The sequence below is a fragment of the Mercurialis annua genome, linkage group LG3, assembly GCF_937616625.2.
Source record: "Mercurialis annua linkage group LG3, ddMerAnnu1.2, whole genome shotgun sequence".
NCBI classification, from domain to species: Eukaryota; Viridiplantae; Streptophyta; class Magnoliopsida; order Malpighiales; family Euphorbiaceae; genus Mercurialis; species Mercurialis annua.
Window position 1 is genome coordinate 74,607,525 of NC_065572.1, and position 18,241 is coordinate 74,625,765.

The 18,241-nt window shown below is 33.8% G+C and overlaps 3 protein-coding genes across 5 annotated transcripts; 1 reads left to right on the forward strand and 2 right to left on the reverse strand.

Annotated features, from left to right (window-relative positions):
• Positions 1–510: 510 nt before the first annotated feature.
• On the reverse strand, positions 511–4,613 carry LOC126675390 (dihydrofolate synthetase). Its single transcript, XM_050370029.2, has 10 exons — positions 4,277–4,613; positions 4,090–4,187; positions 3,778–3,928; positions 3,436–3,498; positions 3,191–3,352; positions 2,336–2,527; positions 2,121–2,220; positions 1,820–1,951; positions 1,560–1,691; positions 511–961 (listed from the first exon to the last, which is right to left on the reverse strand). Exons 1-10 carry the CDS (start codon positions 4,529–4,531, stop codon positions 609–611), a joined length of 1,638 nt encoding a protein of 545 aa, XP_050225986.1. The 5' UTR covers positions 4,532–4,613; the 3' UTR covers positions 511–608.
• Positions 4,614–6,805: 2,192 nt separating this feature from the next.
• Positions 6,806–10,215, forward strand: LOC126675120 (uncharacterized). Of its 2 annotated transcripts, none has more exons than XM_050369711.2 (4): positions 6,806–7,030; positions 7,257–7,949; positions 8,526–9,585; positions 9,801–10,215. In XM_050369711.2, the coding sequence occupies exons 2-4, from the start codon at positions 7,346–7,348 to the stop codon at positions 9,991–9,993; spliced, it is 1,857 nt and encodes a 618-aa protein (XP_050225668.1). In that variant the 5' UTR covers positions 6,806–7,030; positions 7,257–7,345; the 3' UTR covers positions 9,994–10,215. The 2 variants fall into 2 exon arrangements, with proteins under 2 accessions (XP_050225668.1, XP_050225667.1); XM_050369710.2 differs by having other exon boundaries at positions 7,272–7,949.
• Positions 10,216–13,271: 3,056 nt separating this feature from the next.
• Positions 13,272–17,615, reverse strand: LOC126674821 (mitochondrial carrier protein MTM1). Of its 2 annotated transcripts, XM_050369342.2 has the most exons (11): positions 17,527–17,615; positions 17,342–17,399; positions 16,920–17,186; positions 16,707–16,796; positions 16,406–16,594; positions 16,122–16,292; positions 15,821–15,923; positions 15,189–15,280; positions 14,907–15,056; positions 14,581–14,639; positions 13,272–13,850 (listed from the first exon to the last, which is right to left on the reverse strand). In XM_050369342.2, exons 3-11 carry the CDS (start codon positions 17,181–17,183, stop codon positions 13,718–13,720), a joined length of 1,251 nt encoding a protein of 416 aa, XP_050225299.1. In that variant the 5' UTR covers positions 17,184–17,186; positions 17,342–17,399; positions 17,527–17,615; the 3' UTR covers positions 13,272–13,717. The 2 variants fall into 2 exon arrangements, with proteins under 2 accessions (XP_050225299.1, XP_050225298.1); XM_050369341.2 differs by having other exon boundaries at positions 17,342–17,604.
• Between the last annotated feature and the right edge of the window lie 626 nt (positions 17,616–18,241).

Here is an 18,241-nt window from a genome sequence, read left to right on the forward strand (position 1 = left end):
GTGATAAAGGCAAAGTGGACAACTCTATTGGGACGGAGGGAGTATTAAAATAAGTATAAGATTCATGACACTTTATTTCATACTCATGTCATTGTGTTTCTTGAATTAGTGTGATGATTGTAGACCTTTTCAAGTGAATTCATTTCATATTTGTGATTAACATTTTCAGAATTTAGGCTTTTGTTGAATTTTAATGTGTTATTTTTCGCAATCGAAGGATTTGCGAAAGATGTCATTTTATTTTTGTATCTAAAATAATGAAATTCAAGAGATGAGAGAATTACGAAAATCTAATTCAATCTATAAAGGCTTGTCATAACCGACAAGTTTTAATTCAAATAGCATAAACGTTAAGTATTATTATGCTAAAATTGTGAATTATTAAAGTTAGACTAAATTTGATACTTTTCTCTGCATTTTTTTTCTAACATTTATAATGGAAAAATTCAGTTAACATAAAATAAAATATTAAAAGAAAAAATTAACCTAGCCTCAAAAGGACAATACTAATGCTTGAAAACTTTCAATTTTTATTAAATAGACAACAAGTCACTTCAAATTGAACATTTGGCTAAAAAATAATGTTCTCGTACATTTTAGATTTTACCCTAATCATGGAGGCGAGCTAATACTGATGATACAATATGCAGAGATCCTGTTACCACAACTACATTTGACTGGTTCCCTCTTTTTCGCCTCGGAAACTCATATGCAGCTCTCATTGAAACCTCGAAAGATTTGTCAGCGACCAATGTGATTATGCCTTCCCGTTCTCTTTCGGTAGAACCAGATATATTATTAAATAGTTCTTGGTATTCTGCCATTCCATCATGAAGTGTACTGATGCCTAATTCTTCAGCCGCTTGTATCCAGTAATCTCTTAACAATGGAGCTGGAGTTGTTCGATACTTGCCTCCAGCAATGTCAGCTTCTGTTAGGAAGACTGCCTCTACTTGTTTATCTGACAATGGTGGCAAATCTAAATTAGACAATCAAGAACTGTACGAATTCATCCTTAAGAGTTATAATAACTAAGACATTAAAAAACGCTGGTGAAATAATTCAAAAAATTCAAACATTTGGCGCTTTTATCAAATTCTAATCAGACCTTTTAAATTTATTAACTATAGCCTGATTTGAAGCAGTTTATTTCAATTGTAGCCAAGTTATCATAATTGAATAAATTAATTATGATTTGCTCACATGACCGTCATTGGATGATTGTAATTTCTTGTGTTAGCCTTTTTTATTCAAAAGAGTGGATTTGCTTTTAATAGGCCATCATTGAATCTCTGCCATGCGAGCAAAATCATGCCTAATTTATTCAACTAAGATGACTTGGCTAAAATTGAAACAAAACTATTAAAATCAGGCTATAATTGACAAAATTGATAAACACCCTATGCACTATAACATTCAGGAACAAATTGAAGTTTGGTATCTGATGTCAAACCAAGTTAATCTGTAACGTATCAGGAAAATTACGAAGAAAATAAAACCCGCAATGCCGCTCTAGTAGCACGATCTTAAATCTAAATATGCAAGCCAGTGGAGTGTACCTAGAAGAAATTCTCTTGCGAAAGCCAAATGGTCTTTGTCGCTAGCCATTGCAACTACAATGGCTAATCGTGCTTTTGGAAATGTCATTCGTAGTGTCTCCACCAAAGCTTTTGCAGATTCTTTAGTGTGAGCTGAAAAGGCATTTACAATTGCAGAAAACAGGTAAATACGTGTTGAGTAATATCTCGCTAAGGGCGCATTATTTACAATTACAAGCTGAGGGCGCATGCCAATAACATCCGGAAGAGTGAGAATTAACCTCCGTCAAGCAGTATGGTGGCTCCAGGTAATCCTAGCTGTTCAGCTTCTGCGCATGATATGCATTGACTTCTCCCAAGCAAGTATGTATTTTCTAAACCAAGCCTGATAGATCCATCAGAAATTCTGAATCCTGTGCCATCCATCAAATACAAATGAATGAGTAGTAGAACAATTTACTATTTTACTAAGATGCTTTCCTTTTTAACGAACCCCTAACAGTTGTGAAGCAAGACTCAGTTCCAATTAAGCAAAACCTTGATGTGAAGTAAAATATAACTCACAAAAACAGAATAACATACCTTGATTTCGGAGACATAGTGCTGCACATGTGGCAGTAGCTGCATTTTGTAGTTGGTGACTTCCAAGCATGCGCATTTTCATGTCATAAAGCTCAATAAACTGCATTTATCAACATAAGCTTTGTGGAAACTTTAAAACTGATAGATGAAGAAAAATAAGAGCACGCCACGGTGCTTTGAACAAATATGTTCAGCTTTGTAATTGAAGAACTTACCAACTGAAAATCCTTCTCAACTCTTATTGCCATGTCGCATAACTGGCAATGTCTGCCATCAAATATGCCAAGGCTTTTAATGGTCGTTCTGATTCCAGAATCAGATGCTGATACTACAGGAGCATACATCGATGATGCTTTATGACGAAGAATGCATTCGATATGAGGAAGAAAAGGCCCACCTAGAACCAGCTGAAATTTTAAACCAGTTAAACTCTAGGAAGAAGTTGATACAGACAAAAGCAAAACAGAAAGAAGGTTAATTTTAGATCATTGAATTTTACAGAAATGGACTATATTGTCATATGGGTGTACTAAGCCTAAGCAGGACTAAAAATTATATCTGACGTTTCAGATTTGCCAAATTGTTGTTGCACTAAAATTTGCAGAAGACCTTGTTCCTCGGCCACTCTAAGAGGCAGTATGCACTGATCTTATTAATTTTACTTGATATAACCATGGAATTGTAATAGGATAGTTTAATGAGCCATAGTTTAAGAATTTTTAAATATGACGGGGGTTGTAGTAAATATACATCAACAAGTTCCTGCCACTGAAATCAGCCCAAGTTCTCATAAATGTTAGAAGTGTTAGTATGACAAAGCACAACTACAAATTGCTAATGGTACAGCATTATTTTAAATCATGATCATGAGTTTTCAAGAGAAAAGTAATGGTGAAAAGTTCACCAAGTAACATCTGTATCGAGTAAAAGAGAAATATGATGCATAAAAATCTACTGCTTAAGAAATAAAAGCTTGGCTCTGGGAGCAAAGACAGAATCCTAAAGCATCACAATTCACAAACCTGTGGCAGAAAATTGAATCATTAAAGGTGAGGGGAGAATCACCTAACTGGACGACCGTGTTTAATGATCCCAGCCTTTGCCATTGCAATACTTTCTAGAGAACCCCCCAGCGCCATCAAATGTTCCTCACCAATTGTAGTTATGACTGAAGCAACAAGTCCAGAACTACACAGTATGTTTGTAGCATCTCGAGCACCCCCAAGTCCAGCCTGTTACAATTAAAGTAAAATTTAGAATCAATATTCCCTACAAAAAAAAAAACAAGCAATCATAGAAGAAGAAAATTTATAACCTCAATAATTGCAATGTCAACATTCTCTTGAGCAAATAGAGAAAACGCTATAGCAGTAAGAACCTGATATATTAGACACAGATAGTCAAATCAAAATTCTGCATGTAGGAAATCCCAAAGAAGAAATGACAAAACTTTAAACAATATTACTCCCGTAATTCTGACAGCAAACCTAGAACATAAGTAGCCTATTCTTAGAAATACAAGAGGCAAGTAAATACACATGCAGAATATCCCAAAGAAGAAATGACAAAACTTTAAACAATATTACTCCCGTAATTCTGACAGCAAACCAAGAACATAAGTAGCCTATTCTTAGAAATACAAGAGGCAAGTAAATACCTCGAAATGGCTCAAATATCCATTTTCTAACTGGATTGCCTCGTCAAGCTTCTGCTTAATCCGACGAAAATGAGAATTTAAAACGTCTGCCGATACCAGCTCACCTAGTTTTCCTATCGACATCCTTTCCCGTATAGTCACCAAATGTGGACTGCTTAACCAAAATCAGAGATTCCATAATTGTTTTGTCTATTAACTAAAAAGAACAACATTACAATACGATATTTAGCATAATTAATTACTTAATTAATCGCATTCCATCGGAATTTACTTAAAAAAAACTCAACATTAGAGAAAAATTCAATACAATACCTAGTATAACAACCAACAGAATATCCTTCAGTTCGTAAAATATTAGACAAAAACGCCGCGGTTGATCCTTTTCCTTTCGTTCCCGCGATATGTACAGCCTTAAGATACATTAGCACAAATTAATTTTTTATAATCATACTTAAATTAATGCATTAGGAAGTAAAATAAATATTGAAAGAGAAATAACCTGAAACTTAGATTGAGGATTTCCGAGAAGCTCCATAAGCCGCCGCATACGACTGAGATCAAAACCGTCGTCGGAATCGGTGCCGGCGCCTTTAGGTACGCCTGATTTTTCGAAATTCTTGAGGGAATCTAAGTAACTCGTGAAGTCATCGAGTCCTGGTTCTTCTTTAGATGTAGAGAAGAATTGGTTTGAATAACCTAACCTCCATGGATTCTGTCCGGAAAAAGCCATCCACCGGCTTGGAGAAAACCTCATCTGTCTTCTTCACTATCTGCTAACACTAACACAGTGACCATGACATACGGCAAGTGTATACCCAACGACAACGTGTACACGAAATTAACAAAAACGACAATTTAAAAGGGGAAAAGGTATAAAATGGCCATAATGTTTACTTCTATTCTCACTTAGCTACTTTAATTTTTCTACTCTAAATTATGATCCTAATATATACGAAATTGCTATTTTATACACAAAAGTTAATAGAATGGATGTTTTATGTTAACAGATATTATGTGATCCTAATATATACGAAATTGCTATTTTATACACAAAAGTTAATAGAATGGATGTTTTATGTTAACAGATATTACAAAGCTCATTAACATATTTTGAATTGGCCTAATTACTTAAAAACCACCCACCTTATAACTTTTTTCCATTTATACCATGATTTAGGAAAATTTTCAATTGTACCCTATTTTTGATTTTTATGTTTCATCTCTACTCTAATGAGTTGAATTGACCTATTTTTTTTTAAAAAAGAGTTTAAATTAGTCCTTTATTTTTAACCTATATTTTAATAAAACGTTAATATTAATCATTTATGTATCTTGTTGTCAATATTTTCATCTTTAAATTAATTAAATTATCAAAAAATTTACTTTTTGGGTACAAACGAAACATAAAAATCGAAAATAGGGTACAATTAAAAAATTTCCTAGGTTATGGTATAAATGAAAAAAATTTACAAGGTGGGCGGTTTTTAAGTAATTAGGCCTTTTGAAATCTTTAAACTATTTGGTTTTGGTTTATTTTTTATTTTCTCAGGTCCTTAAACTTTCATTTTTTAATTCATTGAGTCCCTATATTAAAATCCACTTATAAACCACTTAAGTACCCAATAAATTAAAAAGGGAAAGTTTAACGAACCAATGAACCAAATGAAATTCATTTAAAAATCCAATAAATCAAAAAGTGAAGGTTTAAGGATCCGAAAAAGCTAAATAGAAAATGAGGGATTTGATAAACCAAAATCATATAATTTAAGGATCCCAAAATGAGTTTAACTTTTTTCTTAGGCTTAATTGCATAAAAAAATCAACAACTTTCACGTGTTTTTGGTATTTAACATAATTTATTTTTTGGCATAAAAAATCACCAACTTTCATTTTTTGGCATATTAGTTCATGAGTTGTGAAACGGCGCCGTTTTGAATGTAAAATGGCGCTGTTTTGCGCTAAAACGGCGTCGTTTTGCGCTTAATTTTTCAAACGAAACAGTTATGTGGACGAATATGCCAAAAAATAAAAGTTGATGATTTTTTATGCCAAGAAAAAAAGATTATGTTAAATACCAAAAACACGCGAAAATTAGTGATTTTTGGTGCAATTAAACCTTTTTCTTATAAGCTTATATGTCTATATGATGTAATTAAATTTATTATTACTATTTAAACCATAATTTTAAAAAATTACTCCCTCTGTCCCATCTAAAAATTCTATTTATTGTTTTTCATATATATTAAAAAAATATAATTTTTTTTTATTTTGCCTTTATCAACATGTTTTAAAATTGTACATGTCATTTATTACCTTGCAAGTGTGTTTAATCATTAAGATAAGATAAAACAAGAAGTAAAAAAGAGATTAAAGTAAAAAGTTACATTAAGATTTCTTAAGTGATATATAAAAAAAAGGTCAAATGTTATAAAACGGCCAAACCTTTCACAAAAATTTCACAAAAGTCATGACCTTTCAATTTTGTCGATTTTGGCCAAAAACGGATTATTTGGTTTCACAAAAGTCCTGACCTTTCAATTTTGTCAATTTTGGCTAAAAATGGATTATTTAGTTTCACAAAAGTCCTGAACTTTCAATATTTGGCATGCCACATAGGCGTCACATAGGAACCACATAGGCAAATTGAAATCAAATTGAGAGTTGGCCACAACTGAAACCAAATAATTTGTTTTTGGCCAAAATCGACAAAATTGAAAGGTTAGGACTTTTGTGAAACTTTTATGAAAGATTTGGCCATTTTACAACATTTGGCCTAAAAAAAATAAAAAAACTTTCTAATTAAGACAAAACGAGTATATATTTATCATTTTATATGGATTTGATTGTTAGCCTGGTAAAAAAACAAAGTAATAGGAGCAAAGATCATCATGTCGAAGCTCAACTAGTGATTAATCTCACCTAAATTAATTAAACTGAAATTTTGGTTAGATTTTGATTATAAAACTATAAAGAAAAACACATTTTAAACGACATTTAAGTTGTCGTTTGTGATTTGTTTCATACAAAAAGCAAGACAGGTGGCACTGTGAGTCCGATCCAGGTTCCCGCCACGTCAGCGAGTGTCCAGTGAGTTCATAGTTCGTTCTCGTTCCCCTAATAAATTCTCTCCTGTTTCCGTTACCGGTTCCTCTCTGGATTATCGTCAGTTCCACATAAACAGTAAACCCTAGAGACGAAGGCACATTTATTTATAGGAACAAGAGCGTTAGAATTCATAGTGATGCAAATTACTGTAAGTTATTTCGTTTCTTCTGTGTAATTAGTTTTTGTTGCATGCTTGTTATGATCTCCGCTTAATATTTGAAGAAGAACAAAATTACTCGTAAAGGTCTGAATTCTGATTATAAAATTTATAAGTGCGTTACAACTCATACCTCGTTAATTACACTTAATTATAATCACTATCTAAAAGATTTAATGCTAATGTTTTTTTACGCTTTCTTTTGAAGTTCAAATAGATTTTTTCAATGCAGGACACTTAAATTGGTTCCAGAAATCTGTTATATTCTTGTTTTTCTCGCGCATTGGCTATTTTTTTAATTAAGTCATGGAGGATAATGTGGAAGAAGTTGAGAATAAAGTTCCGAAAAGTGATGTTGTTAGCGAAGAAGCTTTGAAAAGTTGTAATTGTAGCGAATTGGAAGCGAGGAGTGAAAAGGAGGAAGCGAAGATTGTAGAATTGGAATTGGAGATGGAAAAGAGAAAGAGTGATTATGAAGCACTTGAGGTTAAGTTTAAAGGATTAGAAGCCGAGAAAATATCTGTCGAAGCTGAACTAGAGGCTTCGAGGATAAGAAATAATGTGGCAATGGAGCGTGGAAAAGCCGTTGAAGGCGGACACAAGGATACGGTTGTTGATTTGACTGAGGATGGAGATGAGGACGAAGATGATGATGATATTGTTGATCTGATTATGGATGAAAATGCTGCTTTGCAATGTGAGAAGACAAGGGCTGAAAGTGAGGTCGAGGTTTGGAAGAAAAAGTTCGAACAATTGGAGTTGTGGGTGTCGCAGGTGGATGACATTACCCTCTCGAGAGGTGGCAAACAATTGCTAAATGAAGTGATAAAAGGCAATAATACTCTGCCAGTAGAGCAACTGCAAAGTAGCAAAGAACCACTGGACTCAGTACCTTCCCTTTGTACCCCTGGTAAAGACTTTAACAATTTGTTTTCATTTGTTACACTATGTTTTGTTTCTGTCATTAGTTTCATATAATACACTTATACTAATGTGAGATTATGATAAAAATATCTTGGGTTGTCATCAGTCTATATGTTATCCGAGCCTATCAATTTAATGTGCCAGAGTCTACTAGTTCTAGATATTTATTCTATTTGAAATATGTGTGTTGAACAATGAATAAAGCTAGGCCTTTGATCATTCAAAATTGAATAGACATAGAATTGGTTATAACTTATAACTAAAAGTTCATGCTCTTGCAGATTTGAATTCTGGCAGTGTGTGTTTTTTCTTCACAGATGTGCTAATTAATCATACTTGCCGTATTAAAATTTGCATGCCGTCTTATGTCAACTTTTTGCTAAACTTTTGCATTGTAGTAATAGCAGGAAACTCGCTAGTTGCTCTTAATTGTTCTTTTATGAAACTTTGGCATTGTCATACTAGAAATAAACGGTCTTTTGTTAAAAAATATGATATTTGTTTACTAATTGTTTGGAAACCACCTTCATAAATGCCTTCCTTTTGTTTTCTGTTATGGCAGGCAAAACTTATAAAGACGATCAATGTGGCTACACTCCTTTATCTGGAACCAAAGGTGTCTGTTTGAAATCTGAACAAGAGTCTCACAGAATGGCTAAAAGACATTTGTCATTTGAAAAAGAAGAAAGAAGCCCTAACAAGAAGATGGCTCCATCAACTCCAGCTAGCGCTAAACCTACTCGTCTAAATGTCATCGACATTTTTGGCAGCGATGATGATTCTGACGGTCATTCAGCCCCATTATCTATCCCTAATGATCAGGAAATTAAAAAAATCTGCAATTCAACTGATCATGTGTTGACCGGAACAGCGGATGGTGAGCAAGACTTGATATCTAATAAGTCTGCTGGGAGGGCTGTTGGCTGTGAGGATCATGATGAAGACTTGGATGATTACAAGGATAACATTCCAAACTCTCTAACTTTTAAGAGAAAACGAGCTGCAAAAATCATTACTAGTGATAGTGAGAGTGATGAAGACGATAATATTCCGATATCTAAGCTAAAGAAAGTATATCTTCAGGAATCAGTCCCTAATATAGCTGAGTCTGATATGTACTGCTGCTCAAAATCTGCTTATGACAATGTTAAATGTAATGTAACCCGTTCAAGGCGGCGTTTGGTGACTTTGAGACAATGTGAAGAAACAGTGAAAGCAGAAAGCAGCTCTCAAAATATTGAACACGGACAAGAATTTGCTGCGACGGATGATGCTGAAGATGTTGAATCTGAGGAAGTTGGATCAGAGAGTGAGGGTGAGAGCTTGGGTGGATTCATTGTGGACAGCTCTGATATATCTGACGCTGATAATATGTGCATTGCCTTAGATGATACGTCAGATAGTGATGTGGATTTTGGTGGGATTTTATCCAAATTGCAAAGAAGCAAGGATAGTTTTAAGTGGGAGTTAGAGGCAGATATGCTATCAGCGTTTGGTAAAAATCTTGAACTATGTATGAAAGCTGTATGTGCTCTCTATCGGCAGCAAACCTCCGACGAACAAGTCAGCAAGGAAACAATATATGCGAATAAAAGAGGATTTAGCCAAATTGATGCTCTCAGGTAAGCAACTGTTATCTCGTCGTATACACATTTACTAGTTAAATTTTATTGCCGGTATAACTGATATGGCAATACAAATTATAAGTTCCCATTATCTCTTTTCATCTTAATGATTTGTGTTGGCATGTTTTCCTTTAGTTTCTATCTAAAACTTGTGTTGAGATGGATGATTATCTGCAAAAGATTTTGGTAATTTACAGTTTGGAATTGTACAGGGGCACCGAGTTGGCCTTATATTTGACTGAAGGAGATCCTCATGGAGATCTAAAGAAATCTGCCAAGCAATTGGAAGAGCGTGGCTCCTACGAAGTTGAACTGTGTAAAACATTGGCGACTCGCTACTCTAAGCAGTTGTTTGAGATCTACAAGAAAAAAGAGGACCCTCTATTTCTGCCAGTGTTGAATTGAATAGCAACTCAAGGAAAGCTAGAGAAGTAGTTAAATTGCCGGAAGGGAATCCCGAGGGGTTGGATTTTGTTTTATAACCTTAGACATGACTGCTTCGTTTTGATGTCTATATTAGTTTGGAAATATTTGTACGTAAATGGTGCTAAATTATGTGAAGTAGCCTAGTCTAATGTTAATGTGAATTGAAAATCAAGCAGTTGGATGTTTATAGTTATAGTTTAATCATCTTTTAAGCTAGTTTTTAATCCTGTTTGGTTTATCTATTGGGTGATTTTCAAATGATTGGCTATTATAAGCAGTGACCAAACCAAACTGGTTTGGTTCAATTGGTTCCTTAAAGGCCATTTTTCGCTCTTTTTCGGGTCCTTTATTTTGGGCAGAGACGAACACACAGCCTGGTTCACCTTCAAAGAAATTAGAATTGATGGGTCACAAGGTTGACAATCAACAAGAGTTCTAAGTCACGGCTAACAAAATGTTTGTTCGACTGAAAATCAGAAATTAGTTCGGTTTGATTTTTAAAAAACAAATGAAATATGATTCAACTACATTAAGAAAAAAAATTGCAATAATTATTAAACCGAATCTTTATTTACTACTTAAAAGATAACTTATTTATTAGTTTTTCAATTTATTTATAATATAACAATTGAACCACTAATTGAAATGGTTGAATCATAATTGATAATTGCACCAATTTGATTTTTTTTCCTTCTTTAAAAAAATTGAAGGATTATTCTCTTATCTCGCAATGATTTAAACTCAAAGATCTTTTGGTCCTAAATAAAACGTTCTTACCATTTGAGCTAACTCATCTCATCACGGGTTTCACGTATTACAAGTATTAAATATATTATATACAATCAAATAAGTTGAAAAAGGAAATTAACAAATTATTACTATCTCAACCTTGGAATAGAATTTTGTAATATAATCTAAAAAATAAAAATCAAACTAATTAAGGTTAGGGAATCAACAGAGAATATTAAATAAACTAAAATCTGGCAAAAGAATTAAACAAAGTTGCCAGATAGAGCCAGCAATAAACATATTCACAAGAATCACAACCAACCCAATACTAATACACAATCATTAGTACACAATACAGCTTGGAATTACAAGAAAACATTAAATTATTAAATGCCTAATAAAAAGCTAAAAAAGAAAATTAAAAACCACATGGGTTTGTATGCCCTCTAAACTTGCGGGTCGACCCTACATTAAGCATAATTAACCACTAATCTCTTGGCTATAGATATCTAATTTTCTCACAATTTCTCCTTCATAATTAAAATTCACAAACTCTCCGCAAATCAAATTTTTTGTAGTTTTAGTTCTAATTAGAGACAAATTATATAGTTCAATGGCTGTTCCTAGGGTTTTATTCAGCCTTTTCGCCGCCATTGCTATTATTTTTGCCGCCATGTTGCCGCTGGCGCACGGCCAAGCTCCTGCTCCGTCACCTACAAGCGACGGTAAGCAATCTACTCCGACGTAATTTAATCTGTTTTTATTAATTTCTAATTGGAAACATTATTAATTATGAATTAGAAAAATTAGTAAATATTAATCACAGATTAATTTAGCATTTGAAAAACTATTGAAGGATTTTGGTCTTGAATTGATTTACAGGAACTTCGATAGACCAAGGAATAGCCTGCGTTTTAATGCTGGTGGCATTGGTGCTTACGTATCTAATTCACTGAGTAATTAATTTTATTGATTGAATTACATTATTAAGGAGAAGATTATGAAGAAGAAGAAAAATGTGTTTATATTCTTGTGATTAATAAATTAGGGTTTGATCGATTATTTTGATGCTGTGGATGTACGGATGAACTGGAAATATGCGCGAATTTGAATGTAATCTTACTCTTCCGTGTATTTTGAGCAACCCCGACAATTTTATGGGGCTTTCGATTATTTTTTATTCATTAGATAATAGAGAATAGTTCTGTCATCTGTGATAAATTTTTATATGAATGTAATCATATGCAAGTTTGAATTCGAGGCCTCTAAAATTGTTCTTAACCTCTCGCATCAAGTTCTTCCTCCCGTTGTTCTTTCGTACTAGTGTGCGGAACTAGAATTCAAATTTATGGGTACTAGTGGGCGAAACTAGAACTAGAATTTACGGGGGCTTATTATGCGAAAACTCAATCTTGAAGAAGTTTCAAAAAGGAAAAAACTTTTCTGGGCTAATTATTAAAGAGGTCAAAACTTGAAGGAACTTTTTGTAAAAGGAGAAAATTGCAGTTGCCCTGTCGCCCTCTAAGATAGTTACGCCCATGCTCGGCTGCCTACATCTTGTTTAGAGGGAGGAGATATCCCGACCTCGCTAAGCTTTGCATAAAAATTTAGTCATATTACTCTCTAATCGGTGGCTTTTGCATTTTATTGATCTCGGATAATTTGTTGAGTTGCGGTTAAAATAAGTTAAAGAATAGTAATATTTAATTAAACAGTTTTGTGTTGCTGTATTATCATTTTGTGTGTTGAGTAATTAGTAAATTTTAATTTTTTATTTAGGCCTGCACTTTTAGAAAAGAATGAAAGTATATATAAAATATTTCCACATCAATTATAATGTTGATAGGTCAGAAACGGTTGTCCATCCATGCCAGCAAAATCTGCTTAGAATAAATGGGAAAACGAAATCTTGTTGATAAAAAGTGTAAGAAAAAATGAGCAAGTGATAGAAAAGTCTCCAAACGTATAATAATCCTACTTCATCAATTTGTTGAACTCTTATCCATTATTTCACATCTCAATCTCTATATCATTCAATATTTATCAAAAAAACAAAAAATTAAAACGAAAAACTGGCAATTACTATACATTTCTTAGAGCATATAATCATCACTCGATTAATAAACGATTGAGAGCTTGATCTACTAAGCGACTAGGGTGATCTCTAAGAAGAATTGATGTCGGAAATTTTCAAGAGAAGGAAGTAGTGTTCGTAATTAATTCAAGACTACAAAATGATTCAATTGAAACTGCCGAAAAATCATAGGTGGACTAGAAATTAAAGCCGAAGTGAAACAAAACCTTAGTTCCAATTAAACCCGAATTGAAACAAAATCTTAGTTCCGCCACATATTGGGAGTGGCTTCTTTTTGTATTTCCATTAACATGATGCAAGTAACAATAGTAGAGTGATACTGTGAGTAAGTAATAAGGTTAAAAAAATATTTATAGAAGCACGAGCAGACAGGACAAGAAAAGGCTATTCTGTACTTAGCTTCCTAGTAAATGTCAATAAAATCAAAAACATATTAAGCAAATTCTAAACGAGAACTCATTGATTAAACTCATATTGTACAGTCGTATCATTAGCTATTCTAAGTCCGAAACAAAATTTACCCCAACTCCAAAATGATACAGGCACGTTCAGGGTAGCAAAACCTACTATTCGTGCATTACCTTGGCGGCATGCACATCATCTGAGACTAAAACTCAGGAAAAAAACACTAAGTTAGTTGCACCTCAAAAATCATCAAAATTTCAGCTCAGTCTGAGCTCTACGTGCTATGTAACTGGGAAACAGAAAGATTTCTATCCTGCATTGCCTAGAAAAAAAAAACGACCTTGAAATAGCTAGAACTACACATTTTCTTTGGTGCAGTATTATTCACAGTGCCGAGCAGCTTGACCCAAGTGTTCCCGTGCCTATACATCTCCAAAAAAGTAATTCAACATAGATTAAATTAACTCCTTTGCGTCATGTGGTTACATAGCGCTGATGTAATGTATACTTCACAACTTCGTAAAATGATATCACAATCCCTACTGACGGTCCTGCGCGTCCAACACGAGGTCCAACACCTGTGAACAATGCTTTCATTCCTCCATTCCTGCAATAATCAAATTCAGAAACCACGTCAGCAATGAGAAAAACTTATGCCCATAAATGAAAAGGAATGAGTATTACTCTGCACTTCATATTACTAGCAGTAGACATATATAAGATATATATTCTAAAACAAAGGTAGATGAAGCATGAAATTTGCAGTAATCTGTGATTCCAAGATATAAAATTCAAATCATTTCATAAACTTTTGTAAAAAGCAGATGGAAGCCCGAATTCAGTTTGAATAGAAATGGAAAGAGCAATCAAAGAAGTCGGATGCTCTATTATTCTTAAAATTTTGGCAAACAAAACAGAAACAGCATTTGGAGCAAACAACCAGAATAAAATCGCTGTGATTCATACAGAGAATGATATTCACATCTTTGAGATGGATATTTTTAATTTATCTTATCAAGGACACTATGGGGGGAGCACAAAGGATATCATACACAGATGACAGTTTTCTGCCGATTCTTCACCCAACATCTAACCATGATCTAATGAAAAATTATTTGCAATATAATCAAAATGACAAACAAAAAAGTTTGACCCTTTGCTCCTAAGCTTACAGCTAGAAATATGAATGTTCTTTCCCAAGTTACAAATAAACATCAAAAGATCAATACAGGCTATTTTATAAGCTGTGCTGCCTGAGCACCGACCAACATTACATAGAAAACCTAACTGTTTTTACATTAATAAACAATGAATATCCATAAAATATGAAAGAGTACCTCCAAACCTCCACCAAAACTTGCCGTGTTGTCATCCTCAATGCACGAACAGGATCCATCTGAAAATCAAGAGAAGAACATTTATCATATACTCTCTGTTTTCAAAGAGAGACGGTAATCTTCACATTCGGAAAAAAACTTCAATCTATCCATCTTTTTCTGTATCAGTGTATCATTCTCTCTAATTTTTTTTTTTATTGAAAAAAAACCGCAGTCAGTCACTAAATTGCAAAACATCATATTGAACACCTCAGCCAGTACAAGTCATTGTCAATAACAACTTAGTGCTGCATGACAAGTAGAAGTAGGATGAAAAAAGTAATAACCTCTATCTGTCTTCGAGTTTTGGCAACATCTAGAGGACAGGTAGCAGCAGCAGCAAGGCTACCGGCAACAAAACCAGCAGAAAAGTTTGCAGCAAGAACACTTGCAACTCCGGAATCCTCCCCACGCAAACCTAAAAGTCTTCTCCTGATCTAAAATTCAACAGCAATAAGAAACAGCCATTTTGAAGCAAATAAAAATAGAGTAAGAAAAGGTACAATTAGCAAAATGAAAAGCAACATCTCTAAGTATATTACATAACCACCAAGCAGTTAGGTCCTCACCGGTTCAAGTGTTGACCAACAAATGGCAGAGAATGGAACATCACGAGCAAGCTGTGCCCCCATGCCTGTCCATAGCACACGGTAGCCTCTCACTGCGACAAGTCAATTTGTCAGCTCCAATACGAAAGAGTAACTAGTTTTTCATCAATCAACAAGGAGGACAGTTGAACCATAGTCCATATTTGATAATTGATTTTAAACAACAAGATCTAACATCACAAAAGGAGTTCAAAATTATTTCAGCATTATAACAACAATGATGTGTTTTGCTTTCCTGTCTTCATTTTCAGTTTCTTTTTGCCAAGAAAAATTATGCACGAACTGAGCAGTTGCCAGCAACAAAAATTACTTTTCCACATATCAACATAAATAATGTTTTAGCCACAATTCATCATTTCCTGCTTTCCTACTCATAACATGCGTTGAATCACACTTAATTCTTATATCTCCAGAAAAAAAAAAATTGGCATAGCAATAGCATCCTTCATTTTTGGTCATGTTGCTCCCAAAACAAGTTTATTGCATCTAAACTTCAAAGAGATCTTTTGTTATTCTCTAATAAATGGCACGTAACTATCTTTTACAAGCTGATGCCAACAATAGATGAGAAAAGAAAAATCAAATAAACTTACGGTTGTTTTGACCGTCATTTGTGCTCCTGACATGGGAGAGAACTTCCAGAAGAGTTTTCAAAACACCAGGAGGTTTTGTGCCAGTTTGGGCTGCTTTAAATGCCTAAGTCAGTAAAAATGTGATCAAATAAGAAGCTATTCCCAAACAAATGAGAGAGCAGGCAAAGATAGAGCAAAATAGACGACTGCAAAAACATTACTCCAGACAATCAAACTAGTTTGTAGAATCACGTATGGAGAGTAAAAGTAGAAACATCACAAAACAAACACTGCTGAGCAGCAGATCATATATTTGGCCCACCTGCATGCGAGTTTTTGCAAGTTCAATCGGGTAGCAAGTTGCACAAGCTAAAGAACGTGCCAATGAACCAGCTACTAAAGGCACATATGGTGTTGCGCCGGGAAATTTCTGAGAAGTATAATCCTCCATCCAGTTGCGAAAAATATCATAGCATGGTAGGTAGATTCCTACCTATTTTCACAAAACCAAAAGGATTGTCAACAAAAGCTTGCAATGTACAGAGTTCAATACAGACAACACATGCGATCTCCATAAGAAACACCAATTTAAATTTACAAACTAACCGTGGGAACAGCCAAAGCCAGCCCAGCATTTGTGCCTCTCCATAGTCTAGCAATTCCTTCCTGCCGTATGATTTTGTAAAAAACATCTAAAGTTCCTTTATACTGAAAACAATCAGGAGGACAAATATTGACAGTTCCATGAACTCCAGCACGTGCACAAGAAGGTGAACACCTCAAATCCGCAAACATCTGAGACCGACACACATAGCATTTGCACATAACACTATTAATTCAAACTACAATAGAACACGATATCAGACAATTAGCAAACACAAAAAATGAGAGGTATAAAGCTTAATACCATATTAGGCCCGAAATACGCCATTCGACCAATAATACTACTTAAAGGATGTGAGTACTGAACTCCAGCAGCCTGCGCTTGCAATCTCGTCTGCAAGTCAAGTAAAATTTAAATTAATTCAGTTTACACTCAATACTAAACCGCAACATTTTAATTACATTTCTACAAAAATTAAATTATATACAAACGAATTGAATAATGATCGGCGATTACCTTGACGACATCGAGAGGATTAACAATAATCGCCGAGAGAAACGCAGCACCGGCAGCAGAGAAAGCTCGTTCAACAAGCTCTAATTTCTTGTCAGGTTTACTGCTAATTGATTGGCTAGGCTGATGAGCAGATAATCCAAGCTCTGATTCATCTATAACCATGGAAACCGACGCCAGCAGATCGTTATCGGTTAATCCGACTAAATTTGAGGTTTGTACTGAGTCGCTCACCCATGGATTCTGAGTCCGATCGGCGGTTACCATCACCTTTGATCAAAATAATGATTGTTAGTTAAAATTAGGGTTTTGTATTTGTTCGTTAATTGCGGAATTGAATTGTGTTTTTTTTAGAAAATAATAGGAATGCATTTTTGGCTGTGATTACTTGGAGGAGAGGAAAATCGGAAAAATAAAACGCTTACCAAAATGGGAATAGTACCGCTTCTAGAAATAAGGCCACGTTTGGTTGACGTAATTTAACTGAAACCACAATAATCAAGTGGTTACAGAGAAAATCAGTGAAATTGTGGTATTTTGTGGACTGATAGTAACAGTGAAATTAGGGTTTAGTAAAAGTGGGAAGCAAACAGGGCCTAGCAATTCTTACAGGAGAAAGTGTTGGACGTTGTGTACTTCTTCTAGGGCTTTCTGTGGTGCACAACACGAGGCGGGTCTCTCGGTGTGATAACATGGACCAAACAGCTGGATTTTATTTGTCCAATTAAAATGTTTTTTTTTTGTCCTTTTTAAGGTACCATAAATGTTTTTTCTCTTTTGAAGGTACCAATCAAAATGTTGTCTAAAAATTTTATTATCTTAATTAAATATATTTATATATGAATTTGTTTGTATTTTGAGATAATAAAAATATTTCTTCCGTCTTATAATTATATATAAAAAATTATTTTAGATTATTTCATAATATATATAATTTTTTATTTTAGTTGCACATTAAATTGTTTTATCTAAATTTTTATAAAATACTTTTATTTATTCTATGGATATTAATAATTATGAACTAAGATTGGCGGTTTCAATAAATTTTTAATGATAACCCGTTCGAATATACTACTCCATGTACAAGTTTAAAAAATATATATCTTTTGAATTCGAACGGGTTAGCATTAAAAAAATTAACTAAGAATAATAATGATATTTTTAATCCATGTACAAGTCAAAATAAGCAAAACGAATTTTTTAATTATATAATAGAGGAAGTATGTTTTTATTAGAAACAGTTCCTTTTCTTTTGAAAATGTAAAAACATTGGTTTCACAAAAAAGTGTGTCTTACCATTTTCTAAAAATATGTTTAATATTATG